The sequence below is a fragment of the Pristis pectinata genome, chromosome 31 (assembly GCF_009764475.1).
Source record: "Pristis pectinata isolate sPriPec2 chromosome 31, sPriPec2.1.pri, whole genome shotgun sequence".
Lineage (NCBI taxonomy): Eukaryota > Metazoa > Chordata > Chondrichthyes > Rhinopristiformes > Pristidae > Pristis > Pristis pectinata.
The window spans coordinates 7,197,856-7,217,126 of NC_067435.1; the positions used below are offsets into that span (position 1 = coordinate 7,197,856).

Below are 19,271 nucleotides of genomic sequence, written 5' to 3' on the forward strand. Positions count from 1 at the left end.
TGGAGACTCGAGCTGTCGATGCATCAGCTCTTTATTCAGCACAAGCAGACATGCAGGGGATCCCTGCTGGGGGAATCTCCCTGAACTCAAAGTATATCAAGTTTTAATATCCTTTAAGTACAAATATAGCTGCAGGTGATTAAGTACAATTTCAATAGTTACAATGGCGCAGTTTACTTCAATATTTTGGCGTGTAGACAAGTGGTTCCAAAGAATTACTTACTTACAATGAGAGCACACTTTAACTGACAAGACCAGCTCTGAATATTCAAACACCTCGTTGGGACTAAGTGATTCACATGGATGGTCTAAAGGTTTTGGAGTACAAAACTCCAGACACTGAAAGTATCCTTGTTTAATCAAAGTATTATGAGAGCTGACTCTCTGGGTACACAGACGCTCCAAGTACTGACTGACAGAACAAATCTGCCTATGACCATGTTTGATGTGCTAAGTGGTGTTGCCAATTAAATGCATCACACAATAAAACATGCCAGACAATGACTTTGCTTCATAATTATACTTCCTTATTAATCATGATTAGTTCAAACCACTCAGATATTCACTATGTAGTTTCAAACTAGACTCATTAACTCTTTAGTTAGTTTTACAACTTCCAAAATCCATAACTTGTATTTAAATATTACCCGTGTAGATGAACCTGACCGGGATTCAATGCAGCAAGTTCTTCTCTGAGTCAGGGACTTGGGCTTTTCTGCAATTGTTGGCTCTCCAGAGTTACTGCTGTCAGTTATCTCATGAGGCGACTTTTTAAACATTGCTTTGCATACCTTTCAGACATTGCTTTGATTTTATAGCCAATTGTACAGCTATAAATCTATTACTTTCCTGATATGTCGACCTTAATGACGAGATCCAACATCGTCTTAAATGCGCTGGAACAGCTTTTGGACGTCTCTGAACAAGAGTCTTTCATGATCGTGACATCCAAACAGACACTAAAATGTTAGTGTACAAAGCAGTGGTGATCCCAACGCTCCTGTATGCATCAGAAACTTAGACAACATACCAACGACATCTGAAGGCACTTGAAAAGTTCCATCAACGTTGTCTTCAAAATATCTTAAATATCAGCTGGGAAGATAGAAGAACCAATGTCAGCGTGCTAAATGAAGCAAAAGCATCAAGCATTGAAGCCTACGTTATCAAGAACCAACTAAGATGGAGCAGTTATGTTGATCGGACGAAAGACGAACTTCTGCCGAAACAAATCTTCTACTCCCAGCTTAAAGTAGGCAAACATAAAAGAGGCAGACAACAGAAGAGATTCAAAGACGTCTTAAAAGCCAACATGAAGAAATGTAACATCGACATCAACAATTGGGAAACCAATGCCAAGGACAGGAAACTCTGGCAAACCATCATCCGAGAAGGAACAGTAACCTTCGAAGCCAACGGATGTGCAGAATTAGAGGAAAAGAGAAGAAAATGGAAAGTGAGGCAGCAAGAACCAAAGCCTGATCTGCCATCTGGAACTACCTGTCCTGAATGCGGAAGAGCTTTCAGAGCCAAGATTGGACTCATAAGCCACTTGAGAGCCCATAAATAGATCAACGGAACGGAGCCCATCATCCTCGACCTTGAGGGATAGCCACCACCACGACCACTTGTTTATGTTAATTCTTCTAAACTCCTTCTGATTTCCATAATCACCTTGCAACCTGGTCCTCAACTTTCAGAGTTTAGGCTTGTACAGTTTACCAGACTGTCCCTGGCACACAGTATCCCAAAATGATAGTGCACATCAGAATATCCTTATCTGTTCAGGGATAGTGGGATGTTCTCAGGGTTGTAAAGCCGTCGCATCTGAAAAGCTGCCTCAGCTCTGCTCCCGCACTGAGACTAACCAGATGTCCAAATGTCAGCATGGCCCCACTTCACACAGTCCCACTTCATACTGATCAGGCCACTTTATTTCCAATTCTACTTCACTCTTTCTTTCTCTCTCGACCGTCTACCATCCTCCCCTTGATCCGTAATCAGCATGATTAAAGGATCACACAAGTTATCTTGGTAGGTAAATCTAAACACAACCAATGACTAATTGGAGGTTCTGGTGCTATTCAGTGAAAAGATTTAGTACTTGGTTTGTTAAATAACTGTTAATTCACACAAGACATCCTTCCAACCCAGCAAAGCGGGCAGGCACGGTAGTGTAGCGGTTAGTGTAACGCTATTACAGTGCCAGCGACCCAGGTTCAAATCCGGCCACTGTCTGTAAGAAGTTTGTACATTCTCTCCGTGTCTGCGTGGGTTTCCTCTGGGTGCTCCGTTTTCCTCCCACATTCCAAAGACGTACAGGTTAGGAAGTTGTGGGCATTCTGTGTTGGCGCCAGAAGTGTGGTGACACTTGTGGGCTGCCCCCAGAGCACTCTACACAAAAGATGCATTTCACTGTGTGTTTCAATGTACATGTGATTAATAAAGATACCGTATCATATCAAGCCACCAGGGCCAAACTTGCCTGTGTTTCTTCAGAACATAGTCGTGGGATCTTTTACATTCACCTGTTGAGTAGGAGCCTCAGTTTACAGTCGAGGTGAGAGACAGAGTTTAAGGTGTAATCTGAAAGTGGATGTCTCCAACAGTGCTGCCCTTGCCCTGTCCTCTGTTAGGAGTCATAGAGTAATACAGCATGGAAACAGGCCCTTTGGCCCAACTCATCCATGCCGACCAAGATGCCTATCTAAGCTAGTTTCATCGGCCCGCATTTGGCCCATATCCCTCTAAACCTTAGGAGTCTGGCTGCTGTGAAATGAACACACAGTCTTCCGGCTAAGGGTGAGGGTACTGTCCACCAACCGGTTACCATGACCCCAACCTTGGGTGGACTCTGGTCAAATAGGTACCGTGCTCAGGCACTGCGTACAAGGGAATATAAGAACAGGGAAGAGGGGCAGCACAGTGGTGCAACTGGTAGGGCAGCTGCCTCACAGCTCCAGCGACACAGGTTCAATCCAGAGCTCCAATGCTGCCTGTGTGGAGTTTGCACGTTTTCCCTGTGACTGAACGGGTTTTCCCCCAGATGGTCTTGTTTCCTTCCAAGTGCCGAAGACACATGGGTTGGTGGATTAATTACCATGGTAAATTGCCCCGGTGTGTAGGGAAGTGTGAGAATCTGGGGGGAGTTGTTATGAATAAAATGGGATTAGTGTAAATGGGCGCTTGATGATTAGCAGGGTCTTGTTGGGCTGGAGGACCTCTTTCCGTGCTGTACGACTCTGTGACCTCTCTCCTACGTCCTGCCACCTGGGGTAAGGGCATATCTCACAGTGCTCGTCAGGTGAATAATCACTCTTATTTTGACCCTTGCAGTCAAAAACAAACCTGCTGCACATTTTCAGTTTTGAAAGGACACACCATTCCCCACATAACCTGTGTTTAATGCACTCAATGCTCCCCTAGTAGTGGGATCCAGTGGTCTCATCCCCTCACCTCCCAGTGACACATGAGTTGGGGTTGGTGGACATGGGGAGGCACCACCCTTTGATCAGCTCGCCCACCTGCCCATTGTGTTGTCCAGGTTGCGAGTGTTGCCGGGGCCACTGTGGCTGTGGGGCACTTCAGGAGGCTGTGGGGTGGGGTTGCACCCCAGAGGCTTGAGGAAATAATCCAGTTCTCAGTCTTGAGTGCGGCGCTGAGGATAATGACAGCTTTGCGCTGAGACATTATACTGAAGCCTTGTCTGTCATCCCATGGAGAAGTAGAAAATAGAACAGTACAGCACAGGAACAGGTCCTTTGGCCCACAGTGTGGTGCTGAACTAATTAAACTGGTAATTAGATGTCTAACTAAAAGAATTACTTCTACCTAAAGGTCCATATCCCTCCATTCTCTGCACATCCATGTGCCTATCTAAGAGCCTCTCAACCGCCTCTATTGTATCTGCCTCCACCACCATCCCAAGCAGCGCATTCCAGGCACCCACCACTCTCTGTGTGGGGGGAGAAAAAAACTTGCCCCCTCTCACCTTAAATTTATGGACATGAAGATTTCTGGACACTGCTGATTGAAGTAGAGCACGTATGTTCTCCTCCGTGTTCTGGACAGAAGTTATCCTCCATTCAGCATTTAAAAATGTTGCATGGTCACACCACATTGCTGTGGGATCTTGCTGTGCACAGACTGACAGTCTAGATTCCTACATTACAAACGTAATGGCACTTCACTGCTTCATTTGGGCATTTTAAAATGGATGTGGAAGTTGCCATATCAGTGCAAGTATTATTTTTAAAAGATCTTTTGACTACGGACACCGGCCCCCTATGTAGCCATGGGGACAGGTACGCCTGCAGGGCTCCAGCCAGTGAGAGGGGGAAGTTTAAAGGAGATGTGCGGGGCCAGGTTTTTACACCGAGAGTGGTGGATGCCTGTAACACGCTGACAGGGTGATAGTGGAAGAAGGTAAAATAGTGATGTTCAAGAGGCTTTTAGATAGGCACATGAGTATTCAGGGAATGGAGGAATATGGATCATTTGCCAGCAGAAGAGATTAGTTTAATTTGGCATCATGCTCAGCACAGACATTGTGGGCTGAAGGGCCTGTTCCTGTGCTGTTCTATGTTCTATTATCGTTCAGTGTATGCAGCAGAATATCCTGCAGTTGTTGAGTGTTCGCTGGTACCTCCCCGGAGTTGGATGGGTCATTGAGCTTAAGGGTTAAGATTGAGGAAGTCTGCCCTAATCTCCACAGCGTGAAAACCCTGACTGTGGTCACAACTGCTTCACATCAGAGGGCAAATGTTCATTTTACACTTTATTTCAGCTCCTGTTTCAACGGAGGGACCTGCATAGACGGCATTAACACGTATACCTGCTACTGCCGCCCTGGCTTCACCGGTTCCAATTGCCAGCACGATATTGACGAATGTGATTCTCAGCCATGTCTGAATGGTGGACTGTGCATCGATGGGCTGGAGTCCTACAGGTGTACCTGTCCCCATGGCTACACAGGGGACCGATGCCAGGTGAGCGTTTACCTAACGTTACATCTCTTTTCTAATTCCTGTATCTCCTCTGTATATCTGTCACTTGTTTTCTCTCTCACTCACTCTCTCTGTGTCTCTCTCTGTGTCTCTCTCTCTGTGTCTCTCTCTGTCTCTCTCTGTGTCTCTCTCTCTCTCTGTCTCTCTCTCTGTCTCTCTCTCTCTCCTCCCAGTTCCCTCCCCTTCTCTTCTCCTTTCAATATCCCTCTCTTTTGCACATTGCTCTTTTCTCCCTATTTTCCTCACTTTTTCCCCCTTTTTTCCCCTCTCTCCCCACACACTCACCTTTCTTTCTCCCGTATGCTCTCTCCCCCTCTCAGACATCCAGGATTCCTATTCCACAGACTCTCCATTAATTGACTGTACCCAATAACCACAGTGCAACCCGCCATTACTCATGGTCTGACTGCACCCACTATCCGTGGTGAGACTGCATCTGTATCCCCTCCTACTTTTGCACATCTCGGGCCTCTAGCTACGCTGTCAGGGTGGAGGTGCTTGGTATGGATCCTCCCCCTTGAGGACAGGGGACAGTGAAGCAAGACTGCTCTCTATTTCTCTCTTTCCCATTTCTTAACCACTTCCAGTGTGGGAAATGCAAGAGTGCACAGCCTCGGCGAGACTTGCTCTGATAAGAAAACTGTGGGCTTAAGCAGCCTGTCTTTGATGGGGATGTTCTCCTTTCCTCTGGCAGGTGACCACAGACTGGTGCAGCAAGTTCCCCTGCAAGAACGGTGGGCAGTGTCGGGCAACGAGGCAGTCCTTTACCTGCGACTGCGTGAGCGGTTGGACAGGGCGCTATTGCGACATCCCCAGAGTGTCCTGCGAAGTAGCTGCAGCGCAGAGAGGTGAGGGAGCTTGTGTTGCGATGTCCCCTGTGTTACGACATCCAGTGCAAGGAGGAGGAAAGAGGCATGTAGTAGCTTGAAGAGTCGTGCTATGATGAAACTGGGCCACTAAGTGACGTGGAAATTGGGAAGTCATGTGGTGGTTTTAACTCAATAGAAGTTTCATTCTGACTGTGCTAATCTATTCCAAACCTGTGGGCAGCTAACGTTGAATGCTAAGTTGGTAAAAGCTTTAATCGTCATTGCAATGGTGCAGTTAGTGGAATTGCTGCCTCACAACTGCAACGACCCAGGTTCAATCCTGACCTCTGGTGCTGTCAGTGTGGAGTTTGCACGTTCTCCCTGTGACCGCGTTGCTTCCCGCAGGTGAGGCTTTCTCCTCCCACTTCCTAAAGATGAGCAGGTGGGCTGAAATGACGGCCTTCTACGCCACATGGAAATAAGGGAACATCACGCACCAGGATAGAACAGTCGGCATAATTGTCACACCAACTATTCACTCCTTCCATCAACGTTAGCACCATTGCATCTACAAAACCCACTGCAGTTACCACCAAGAAAGACTGTGTTCTGAATCACCTACTTACAAGCCAGTTCCTTTCCTGCTTACAACACACAAAAAGCTAGAAGAACTCAGCAGGTCAAGCAGCATCTATGGATGGAAGTGGACAGTTGACGTCTCGACCTGAAACATCGACTGTCCATTTCCCTCCATAGATGCTGCCTGATCTGCTGAGGTCCTCTGGCTTTTTGTCTGTTGCTCCAGATTTCCAGCATCTCCTTCCCTGCTTTGTTTGCACTGTTTGTTTTTGAGTTTTATGATATGGAAACGAATGCTTGCAGTTTTTGTTCTGAAACATGTTTTTGTTTCTGCTTTTCACAAAAGGCGTGGCCATCACCCAGCTTTGCCATCACGGTGGGTCATGCTTCAGCGCTGGAAACACACACTACTGCATCTGCCCCAAGACCTACACTGGCAGCTACTGTGAGACCGAGATAGACCAGTGTGCCTCCAACCCGTGTCACAACGGTGCCACCTGCAGGAGCTACATCGGAGGCTACAGATGTGAGGTGAGCAACTAATAACATGGGACCTTGAGACTCTCTCCTACTTAACCGAAGGAATTACTGCTCCCTGTAGCATTTTGTGGTGCAGTTGCACAACCTTCATTCTTGTTCTTTTTGCAAAGATCTTCAATATCATTTTTAGCACAAGTCGGGCAGCAATCTTTCCCTAGAGAGAAAAGGAAAAGGTTTGTTTTGAATTGAATGTTGCTCAACCCAACCTAGATTCCAGGTGTTCACGGTCAATCTGTGCACAGCATCAGGCACCCACCAGATTGGTGAGTGGATTGCCACTTCAGTCATATGGAAAGGCTTGGAATACAAAGACGAGCTCGTACATCAAACATCATTAGTCGGTACAATTCCAAGGCATCATTGCCACGACCCCCCCCCCAGAATCAACATCTCAGGTTACCATTGAACAGAAATTCAATTGGACCAGCCATTTAGTTACTGTGGCTCCCAGAGCGATACGGGTTTGGGTATCCTCAAGCGAGTGGCTCATCGACTCCACAAAGCCTTTCCACCTGGATGAGTACAGCTCCAACAACGTTCAACATTATCCGGAACAAAGCAGCCTGCTGAACTGCCCGTCATCCTAAATGTACGATTGAGGAGCAGGGGTAAGTCTGCGAGCCCCTCAATCCTGCTCTGTCATCTGTATTCCAGCCTACTCCCAATAAACTTCCGCTCTCTTTCTACCTCTGCCATAAAAATATTCAAAACCTCTGCTTCCGCTGCCCTTTGAGGAAGAGAATTCCAAAGACTTAGAACCCTCAGAGAGAGAGAGAATTTCATCAACTCTCTTAAATTGGCATCTCCGATTTATAAACAATGACCCCTAGATTCTCCCAAAAGAAAAACATTCTCTGCAGATTTGCCCAGTCAAGTCTCCTCAGGATCTATATGGTTCAATTGTCAACCCTCACTCGTAAACTCCAGCAGGTACCAGTCTAGCCTGTCCACCATAAACATTCATCCCTTCCACCACCAGCGTACAGTGGCTACAGTATATACCATCCACAAGATGCACTGCAGTTACACCCTAGGCCACACCAGCAACATCTCTCAAAGCTGCTCCACCAAGAATGACTAGGGCAGCAGGTGCATGGGAGCACATCACCTCCTCCAGGTCACATACCATCAGGACTGGGTTCTGGTGCAGGGTTTCGACCTGAAATGTCGACAATTCCTCAGCCCCCCCCCCCCCCCCCCCCCCCCCCCCCCCACAGATGCTGCTTGATCCACTGAGTTCCTCCAGCAGATTTTTTGTTGATGTCATTAAAGATTCTTGCCTCCTACATGATAGGACTTCTGCTGAGATCTTGTCTGGCTCCCTTTAAAGAAGTGAAGGAAATTAACTTGTTCGCTATTCTTTGGGGAATGACTCCCATCGTCCACACCCACGGTTTAAACACTCCTCACTAATCTGTTACCCTGGAAAAATCAGTCAGATTGGAAAGAATGTTTGATGAAACCCAAAGTATTCTGGTCTCTCATGGACTCAGTCCAAACCCAGGCAAGCAACTTCCTGTTCTCAGTAATTGCTGCACACTGCAAACCTGCCTCCTACCCTGCTCAGTGGGTCTGTATTGCACCGTGTCTGCGGCTGCGAGAGAGCAGAGTACAGAACTGCTAGCCTGCCCTTCCCCTTCTCCGGATCGGAAACCACCTTCCAGTACAGCCTCTGGGTTCAATCACGTTTCCACACTGGGGTCAGATGTGGGATTGTTTGGAAGCCCAGTCACTCGAGGAGTTAATCAGGATTCAGCCAGTTAACCTGATGAATAACAGTTGCTCTTCTTCTGTCTATTTTAAGGTATTTTGATTTTTCTGCATTTCCCCCTGACGGAAACAATTCCACAACACTATTTTAAATAAGAGCATGAGAGCTGAAGGTATTTATCACAAACCCAGTGAAAACGAGGTACCTGGCCAGAATCACATTAGTGTTTGTGGTAACTTGCTGTGCACAAGATAGTTGCTGTGTATTCTACATCACAAACTTCTAGATAAAAAAATGCATTTCTTTGTTGGGACATCCCCAGAGTTGTGAAGGGTGCTGCAGAAATGTAAATGAATTTTTTTTTATAACTTTCCACTGTGCTGCTATTGAAGTTTAGTGGAGAACTTGTCTGGCTGAGCCCTCCCCCTTATCTGTTCTCCATGGGTAGGAGTTTTGCAGCCCCCATTCAATCCAGTGCTTCTCTTAATCAGCAGCCATTGGGGGTTTGGTGTTTGAGATTTAGAGGGGCCAACCACAGTGGTGCAGCTGGTAGAGCCGCTGCCTCACAACTCCAGAGATGCAGGTTCAATCCTGACCTCAGGTGCTGTTTGTGTGGAGTTTGCACGTTCTTCCTGTGACCGTGTGGGTTTCCTCTGATTGCAGATGCACTGCTGGTCATTGGGCAAAGACACGCCGGTTGGTAGGTTAATTGTCCACTGTCAATTGCCCCTTCTGGTAAGTGGTTACTAGAATCTGGGGCCAGTTGATGAGAATGTGGGGAGAATAAAATGGGATTAATCTAAATAGGTGCTGGATGGTTGGTGCAGACTCAGTGAGCCAACGGGCCTGTTTGTGTGCTGTATGACTCCATAACTGGATGATCCTGCCGTGGTCTGTGACACTGCCTTATCTTCCTTGCAACAGATTACACAGTGGAAATTTCTCCCTACACGTGAACTGAACTTTGCTCTCTTTCCCTCAGTGTATGCCGGGGTACAAGGGCAAAACCTGCAAGACGGAAGTGAACGAATGCGAATCAAACCCATGCCAGAATGGAGGCACTTGCCTCGACCTGATTGGCCGCTACATCTGCTCCTGTCCGCCGGGAACTCTGGGTAAGGCTACCTGAACCATCACACACACAGGATCTGTGAGTGAGATGCAGTGGTCGGATGTGGGTTGGACAGTGTGGTGGGAGATTATTACAGAACAAAAGGGGCAGAACGTGAAGAGATTTGGCTTCCGTAAATTGTTTAGAAGTGGATTAAATATGTAAAATTTGTATAATGAATTATATACGGAACAGAAAGAGGAATAACCTATTGAACCCACCTTCTTGCTCGTCAAGGAGGAATTTCTTCAGCCAGAGGGTGATGAATCTGTGGAATTCATTGCCACAGAGAGAGAGCTGTAGAGGCCAAGTCATTGGGTGTATTTAAGGCAGAGATTGATAGGTTCTTGATTGGTAAGGGGGTTAAGGCATTACAGGGAGAAGGCGGGACAATGGAGTTGAAAAAAAGATCAGCCAAGATTAATGGCGGAGCAGACAATGGGCCAAATGGCCTAATTCTGCTCCCGTACGTTATGGTCTTATGGCTAATAAGAGCATAGCTGACCTTTTACCATTTTCTTGCATTAATCCCATTTCCCTTGATTCCTTTAATATCTAAAAATCTACCAGACCCTGTCTTGTATAAGAACCTCTTCAGACCTCGAGTAGAACATTCCAAAGACACATCCTCTGGGTGAAGAAATTTCCTCTGATCTTCATCCTGATTGGCTGACCCCTTATTTTGAGACCACAACCCCTGGCTTTAGGTGCCCCGTCTGGGGAAATATCATCTCCCCTGTCAAGCATCTACCCTATGAGGAGTTGCACAATGTAATGAGGCCACACCGAGAATACTCTGCCCAATTTTGGTCCCCTGATTTAAGAATGGATATACTGGCATTGGAGGCAGACCAGATTAGATTCACCAGGCTAATTTCTGCAATGAAAGGGTTGTCCTATCACAAGCAACTTAAAAGATTTAGATCTACAATCCTTAGAGTTTAGAAGAGAGGGGTGATATCGTTTGAAACATAAGATCTTGAGGGGGCATGACAGGGTCTACGTCAAGATATTTCCATTGTGGAAGAACCTCGAATGAGGGCACATAGAAGCATAGAACACTACAGCACAGGAAAACAGGCCATTCGGCCCTTCTAGTCTGTGCCGAAACTTTATTCTGCTCGTCCCATTTACCTGCACCCAGTCCATAACCCTCCAGACCTCTCCCGTCCATATATCTATCCAATTTATTCTTCAATCTTAAGAGTGAGCTTGCATTTACTATATCAGATTACAGCCCGTTCCACACTCCCACCACTCTCTGAGTGAAGAAGTTCCCCCTAAACCTTTCCCCTTTCACCCTAAAGCCACGTCCTCTTGTACTTATCACTCCTAATCTAGGTGGAAGGAGCCTAATCGCATTAACTCTGTCTATACCCCTCATTCTTCTACGCTCCAAGGAATAAAGTCCTAACCTGTTCAATCTTTCCCTGTAACTCAACTCCTGAAGACCCAGCAACATTCTAGTAAATCTCCTCTGCACTCTTTCAATCTTACTGATATCCTTCCTATAGTTAGGTGACCAGAACTGCACACAATACTCCAAATTTGGCCTCACATATTTACAAGGATTAAAGCTGGTATGTAAGATCTTCTTGTGGAGGGTGGTGAATCTCTGGAATTCTCTGCCCCAGAGGGTTATGGAGACCCTGATCATTGGGGATATTGGAACATAAATACTCGAAAGGTCAAGGAATTGAGGGCTATGGGGAACTGGCACAGAGTTGAGCCTGGCGCAGATCAGCCATGATTATATTGGATGGCGGGCCAGGTTTGAGGGGCCGAGTGGCCTCCTCTTGTTCCTGTTTCCTATTTGAATGAGGTGAAGACTTTACAGGTATTCTGATTCAAGGCTCTCCAAGCTGAACCTTTCTGAGCATCAGTCAAACCAGATCTATCCCATAGAGTTAAATTCCTTCCAAAAGTGCAGACCTTATATTGAACTCGAGCCCACTGTGATACTGCGAGGGTATCACTGTACCCTTCTACAAGCCAATGGCAACAAACAATCTGCTGGAAGAATTCAGCAGGCCAAGCAGCATCTGTGGAAGGAAGGGAATTGTTGACGTCACCTCCCACAGATGCTGCTCGACCTGCGGAGTTCTTCCAGCAGATCGTTTGTTGCTCCAGATTTCAGCATCTGCAGTCTCTTGTGTCTACAAGCCAAGGGAGTTGCTGGAACAAGGTACTGACTTCAGGTGGCTTATGCCTCATGTTTAACAGCTCAGAGAGGCGTGTTCTCACTGTGAGTCAGAACAGGTTTTTCTGCTACAAATTACATTGACAGTTCAAAATAATGGCATCATTGAGGAGGAACAAAGACAATATGCAAAGCTTGCTAAGGTACCCCTTGAAATAGGGAGGCCATTTGTTTAGGAAGCACTGAAATTGGGAGATAGCTGCATGAGGTAACATTGGAACAGGAGCATAACAGTGGAACAGAGAGACAGTATTTGATCAGATTGCATTAAGTAACACGAATTAGGTGAACTAAGCTTGATTTTTCAAACTACAAAGTTGATTAGAAATTCTAGGTCAAAGTGCTGATACTGTGAATGAATTTATTTAAACAATTATGTTAAATTCCCAGTTAGTTTTTTTTCCTGAGTTTTTAAACCAGGGATAATGCAGTAGTGTGGCCAATATTGGCTGTTTTTTGATCACTTCGGTTTGCCTTTCCCAGGCGTACTCTGTGAAATTAATGAAGATGACTGTGGTCTGTCTCCTCACATGAATGTGCCCAAGTGTATGAATAATGGGACCTGTGTGGATAGAATTGGGGGCTACACCTGTAACTGCCCTCCAGGGTTCACTGGCGATCGATGTGAAGGTGACATCAACGAGTGCCTGTCAAGCCCTTGCAACCTGCAGACCACCATCGACTGCATCCAGTTGCCCAATGATTATCAGTGCGTCTGCAAGCCTGGCTTCACAGGTCAGTCACAGTGTAATTGACACTGAGTTCAAGGTTGTCCCTAGCATCAGTCACAGATGTGCCTGCTCTCTCTCACTTTTGCTCGATATCGTTCTGATTTTGTGTCTTCCATTCAATCCTGTGCACCCTTCGGTAGTCACTCACACCACAGACTGGAATAACCCAGTCTCACATGCACACCTTCATAGACTACTGTACATGACCATGGCCCCACATACACAGTCCTGCACATAGGCACTCACATAGCTCTGACATACAAATGCACATTGACACAGGCACACTGAAAGAGTTATGTAGACACACACACACACACACACACACACACACACACACACACACACACACACACACACACACACACACACACACCCTCCAACACAGAGAAAGCACAACCAACCCAAAAGCATAATGAGACACAAATACCATTCACACATGTATTCAGATAGATGCACACGTTTTTTCTCTGACACACACGCACATACATCTCTGCATGCATGAATGCACACACATACACACGCACAGACACACGCACACAGACACAGCAGACACACACAGACACACAGTTTCTCCATTGCTCCTTCCCTGCGGTGTATGATAGAGACCTTCTAATCTCTGCAGGCATTGGCACCCTGTGACGGGCTCATCATCTCTCTGTTTCTCTCCTCTCTAGGCCGCCATTGCAAAAGTGTCGTCAACATGTGCGACTCACAGCCCTGTCAGAACGGGGGCCACTGTAAAGTCACTGTCAACACTCCACTCGGTTACACCTGCAAATGCCAGCTGGTGAGTGCCAATATTGCTGTGAATCCATCACAGGCCCCTTCCATGGCAAGGGCAATATCACTGTACTGGAATTGGTTTATTCTTGTCATATGTACCTTGAAAAGCTTTTGTCTGTGTGCCATCCAGGCAGATCATGCCATACATAAGTACATTGAGGTAGTAAAAAGAATACAGAATGCTGAATATAGTGTTACAGTTACAGAGACAGTGCAGTGCAAGTGAACAATGTGAAGTCCAAGGGTCACAACAAGGTAGACTGGGAGATCAAGAATTCATCTTTAGCACATGAGAGGTCCGTAAAAGAGTCTGACAGAAGTTGTCCTTGAGTCTAGTGGTACGTGTTCTCAAGCTTTTGTATCTTCCGTCCAACGGGAAAGGGAAGAAGAGAGAATGATGAGGGTGGGAGGGGTCCTTGATTATGTTGGCTGCTTCCCCGAGGCAGCAGCACGTGTAGACGGAGTCAATGGAGGGGAGGCTGGTTTGCGTGATGGACTGGGCTGCGTTCCCAACTCCCTGTAGTTTCTTGCGGTCTTGGGCAGTATCATAAGTCCCTTCCATGGAGAGGAAGCCTCTTTTTAATTATTTCTTTATCTAGTCAACGTTGGTTCTCTGGGTTTCTTTACCCTGAATTCTCGCTCTGGAAGGGCAATGTGTGGCAGACGTTTCCCTTTGGTAGGTGTCCGGAGCCAGGAGTCACGAAGTCAGACTTTCAGGACAGAGATGAGAAGGAATTGCTTCACCCAGAGGACAGTGAATTTTGGGGATTCTTCTAGTCCAAGCACTGTAGAGGCTCAGTCACTGAGTGTTTGAGGTTGATTGTTTTTTTAGAATCAAGGGATGTTGGGCTAGAGCTGGAAAGTGCAACTATGGTATGAGATCAAGCATCCAGTTAATAGCCCACATAGAAACATAGAAAACCTACAGCACAATACAGGCCCTTCGGCCCACAAAGTTGTGCCGAACATGTCCCTATCTTAGAAATTACTAGGCTTACCCATAGCCCTCAATTTTCCAAGCTCCATGTACCTATCCAAAAGTCTCTTAAAAGACCCTATCTTATCCGCCTCCACCACCGTTGCCGGCAGCCCATTCCACGCACTCACCACTCTGAGTAAAAAACTTACCCCTGACATCTCCTCTGTACCTACTCCCCAACACCTTAAACCTGTGGCAATCATTTCAGCTCTGGGAAAAAGCCTCTGACTATCCACACGATCAATACCTCTCATCATCTTATACACCTCTGTCAGGTCACCTCTCATCCTCCGTCGCTCCAAGGAGAAAAGGCCGAGTTCACTCAACCTGTTTTCATAAGGCATGCTCCCCAATCCAGGCAACATCCTTGTAAATCTCCTCTGCACCCTTTCTGTGGCTACCACATCCTTCCTGTAGTGAGGTGACCAGAACTAAGCACAGTACTCCAAGTGGGGTCTGACCAGGGTCCTATATAGCTGCAACATTACCTCTCGGCTCCTAAATTTAGCTTTTGTTTCTTATGTTCTCATCTGAGTGCTTTTCCCCAGCTGTTCCTGAATGAATTGCAATTGCATTCAGGAATCCCTGGCGTCTGGAATTTATTGCCTGTCCCGAGTCCCTGGCACATTGCTGCAGTTCATATCAGGAGGCTGCTGGATCAAATGGCAGGTGTGGGACTGGAGTCACCCATAAAACCACAGAGTCAAACATCACAGAAACAGGCCCTTCGGCCCAACTGGTCCATGCAGACCAAGATGCCCATTCAAGCAGGTGTGGGACCGGAGTCACAATCATAGAGTCAAACAGCACAGGAACAGGCCCATCGTGTCCATGCTGACCATCGCAGACCAGACCAGGCAAGGACAACAGGCTTCATCCCTGTAGGGGGTTGCAGTGACGAACACCAACTTTCTGGATTTTTGATTTAATGGAACTAAAATACTGATGCCATCAGGGAAGGATTTATAATGGCACTCTCAGTTTTTAGTTGGTGCCTCTAGATTACTCCTAATGCAACCTTCCATTCATTTAGAATTAAAACAGAAAATGCTGGAAGCACTCAGCAAGTCAGGAAGCATCTGTGAAGAGAGAACTTTTCAGGTCAAGCACCCTTCAGAACTGGCAAAGTGAGAAAAAAAATTAGTTTCAAGCTACAAATATCCACCCACCCTCCTGTTTCTTAAAATTAACTTCTTTTCTCTGTTCCCAGTTGTGATGAAGGGTCTTCAACCTTAAGCTCTGTTTCTCTCTCCACGGATGCTTCCTGACCTGCTGGGTGTTTCCAGCAATTTCTGTTTTTACTTCAGGTTTGCAGCATCTGCATTATTTTATCCTCCTCACTTAGGACCTTTAATAACTGAGGAGTATATACCAAGCCACGTGAGGACCAGTTAGAACTAATGGTTAAAAAATGTAGTCAAGGAGATGTTTTAAGGAGCATTAAGGAGCATCTGAAAGGAGGAAAAGTGAATTGGAGAGGTTTCAGCAGGATTTCCAGAGCTGAGTCCCAGGCAGCTGAAGGCATGACACCAACACTGATGAACAAGAGGTCAGAATTGGAGGAGCACTGAAACCTCAGAGGGCTGGAGAAGGTTGTGGAGAAAGGGAGCAGCAAAACCACGGGGGGAGTCTCTGAAAACAAGATATGGGCCAAACACAGGCAGATGGGACTAGTTTAGGTGGGCACCATAGTCAGCATGGATGATTTGGGCCGAAGGGCCTGTTTCAAAGCTCTGTGACTAATTTAAAAAATGGGATTAATGTAGGATTAGTGTGAATGGGTAGTTGATAGTCAGTGAGGACTCGGGATGAAGGGCCTGTTCCTGTGCTGTATCTCTCTCTGACTATGAAATACTCAGGTGGTCAGGCAGTGTCCGCAGAGAGAGAAAAACAAGAGTTTCTGATCACTGACCTTTTATCAGCTTTAATTAATTGCTAATTGCAACACGAGAAAACTGTAGGTGCCGAAAAATCTGAAATAAAAACAAAACCTGCTGGAAATACTCAGCAAGTCGGGCAGCATCTATGGGGAGAGAAATGTTTCGGGTAAATAAACTCTTGTCAGCAGTGGGTAACACTTGGTGCCGCTTTTCCAATCACTGCTGAGTGAAGCAGGGAGCCCAGCTGAGCAGCAGTGTGGAGTTATAGAGCAATACAGCACGGATACAGGCCCTTTGGCCCAACCTGTCCATGCCAACCACAGTGCCCACCCAGCTAGTCCCAATTGCCTGCGATTGGCACGTACCCCTCTAAGCCCCTCCCCTCCATGTACCCATCCAAGTGCTTCTTAAATTATTCTATTGTGCCTACCTCAACCACTTCCTCTGGCAGCTCGTTCCATATACTCACAACCCTCTGCGTGAAGAAGTTGCCCCTCGGGTCCCTTTTAAATCGTTCCCCTCTCACCCTAAACCTCTGCGCTCTGGTTTTGGACTCCCTTACCTTGGGGAAAAGACCGTTACCGTCGCAGACTGTGGAGTATAACTCGGTGCCCGTCCTCCCTTGCAGAGCTACACTGGACCCAACTGCGAGAGGAGTGTCCTGAGCTGTCGCGACATGGTGTGCCCGCGCGGCGAGTTGTGTGTTGACACGCTGCTGGGCGCCCGCTGCCAAGCCCCGCCCAGTGTCGGCAACAGCAGCACCTGTTCCAGCCGCCCGTGCCGCAACGGGGGTGTCTGCAGGCCCAGCCGGCTGCCCCCCTTTTACCACTGCCTGTGCCCCAAGGAGTTTGGCGGGAGGAACTGCGAGATCCTGATGTTATACCCCACTCCGGGCGAGGAGCTCGGCTGCTCCCTCCGGGAGTGCCAGCGCAAAGCAGGCGATGGCTACTGCGACCGGGAGTGCAACAGCTACAGCTGCCAGTGGGACGGGGGAGACTGCTCGCTATCCATCGACAACCCCTGGAAGGAGTGCAGCTTCCAGCGGTGCTGGCTTTACTTCAACAACAACATCTGCGACGAGTTCTGCAACACCCACGAGTGCCTGTACGACAACTTTGACTGCCAGAACCAAGAGAGGGCCTGCAAGTAAGTACAGAGGGGTGGACCAGACAGCTGGACAGTGGTCTCCGTCCTGGCAGCCGCTGGTCCACTGTGTCTCTCGCTCTTCCTCTCTCAAATGGATTCGAGCCTAAACATGTCGCTTCTTTGCTTAGCTGTTTTCCTGCAATTTTCTCAAGCTCACTCCATTTATAAGGGGAGGACACATCCTGTCGCTGTCGTACAGCTTCCTCCTTGGTCCTGCTGACATTTTGCATTGGCTCCTTCACCTACTGACAAGGCTGGTTTCTCCTTCATCTAAACGTAAAGACAGACGTGCAGGCGCACACACACCACAGACGCGCATGCACACCACAGATGCACACTCACCCACCACACGTGCGCACACACGGACACACGCAGTCAAATGTGGACACGTACACAGACACACAAACACATTCAAACACACACACCAACATGTAATCACATCATATATATGGGGATGCTCACACACACTGCACAAGCAAGCACTGCACATGCCCAAACACACATGCAGATGTGCATCAGGTGCATGTGCATCTACAAATACACACGTAAGCAAATTATACACAGTTCAGACATGCACATGTATACACTCTGCTTACATATCACCTATAAATACACTGATGTACGTCCATGCATACACACTACACATTGTACAAATAAACTCATTGATAAGATATCTTTATTAGTCACATGTACATCGAAACACACAGTGAAATACATCTTTTGCATAGAGTGTTCTGGGGGCAGCCCGCAAGTGTCGCCATGCTTCCAGCACCAACGTAGCACGCCCACAACTTCCTAACCCGTTCGTCTTTGGAATGTGGGAGGAAACCGGAGCACCCGGAGGAAACCCACGCAGACACAGGGAGAACGTACAAACTCCTTACAGACAGTGGCCGGATTTGAACCCGGCTTGCTGGTGCTGTAATAGCGTTACACTAACCGCTACACTAATAATGCACACATAAATCACAAGACCATGCTTCATATGACACACCCATGTGCACCAATACAAGCCCGCACCAACTGCACATCCCAGCTTGGACCCCAACCTTTAGAAACAAGTAACCAACAATTACCAGCTCCAGACTTAGACTGCTCATTAACTTAGACCTTGTGGCTTGAAAAGAGCTGGGAGGGTTACGCTCAAGCCCAGTACAAGTAGTGCTCCATCCATGAGCAGTGCCACAGGAGGTTGACCCACCCGGCCAGCGGTGCCCAGTGACGTGTTCATGTGCCCTGTCTGCAGCCCGCTATACGAGAAATACTGCGCTGATCACTACGCGGACCAGCGCTGTGACCAAGGCTGCAACAACGAGGAGTGCGGCTGGGACGGGCTGGACTGCGCTGCGGACGTGCCGGAGCACCTGGCCGAAGGCACTCTCATCATCATCGTGCTGCTGCCTCCGGACGAGCTGCTGAGGAGCAGCACCAACTTCCTGCAGAAGCTGGGCTCCATCCTCCGTGCCACCCTGCGCTTCAAGAGGGACAGCAGTGGCCAGTACATGATCTATCCCTACTACGGCACCAGCTCCCGGCTCAAGAAGCGCTCGGCGGCCCTCGGGCGGACACCTCGGGAGCTCGGGCAGGAGATCATCGGGTAAGGGATCCACGGAGCTTCACACCAGCCAAGCTCTGGTCTAACTATCCTGGCTGGAGGTTGGGTGCTCATCCCGAACCCCTGGACAAAGCCTTCACCCAGGGGTTGGTGGTGGGTGGTGGTGGTGGTGGGAGGGGAAGAGAAATCAGCAAGGACATGGAGAGGGCAGGGAGGGGTTTGAGGGAGGTGCAGGTCAGGA

General features: G+C 47.6%; 1 protein-coding gene across 1 annotated transcript in view; it reads left to right on the forward strand.

Annotated features, from left to right (window-relative positions):
* notch3 (notch receptor 3) overlaps window positions 1–19,271 on the forward strand; it is a 168,322-nt gene that overhangs the window by 127,126 nt on the left and 21,925 nt on the right. The window contains exons 19-26 of the mRNA XM_052041847.1: window positions 4,787–4,988; window positions 5,701–5,854; window positions 6,741–6,925; window positions 9,628–9,760; window positions 12,440–12,691; window positions 13,362–13,474; window positions 16,958–17,475; window positions 18,722–19,072. Of these exons, the coding sequence (XP_051897807.1) occupies window positions 4,787–4,988; window positions 5,701–5,854; window positions 6,741–6,925; window positions 9,628–9,760; window positions 12,440–12,691; window positions 13,362–13,474; window positions 16,958–17,475; window positions 18,722–19,072 (1,908 nt within the window). The remainder of the gene's footprint in view (window positions 1–4,786; window positions 4,989–5,700; window positions 5,855–6,740; window positions 6,926–9,627; window positions 9,761–12,439; window positions 12,692–13,361; window positions 13,475–16,957; window positions 17,476–18,721; window positions 19,073–19,271) is intronic.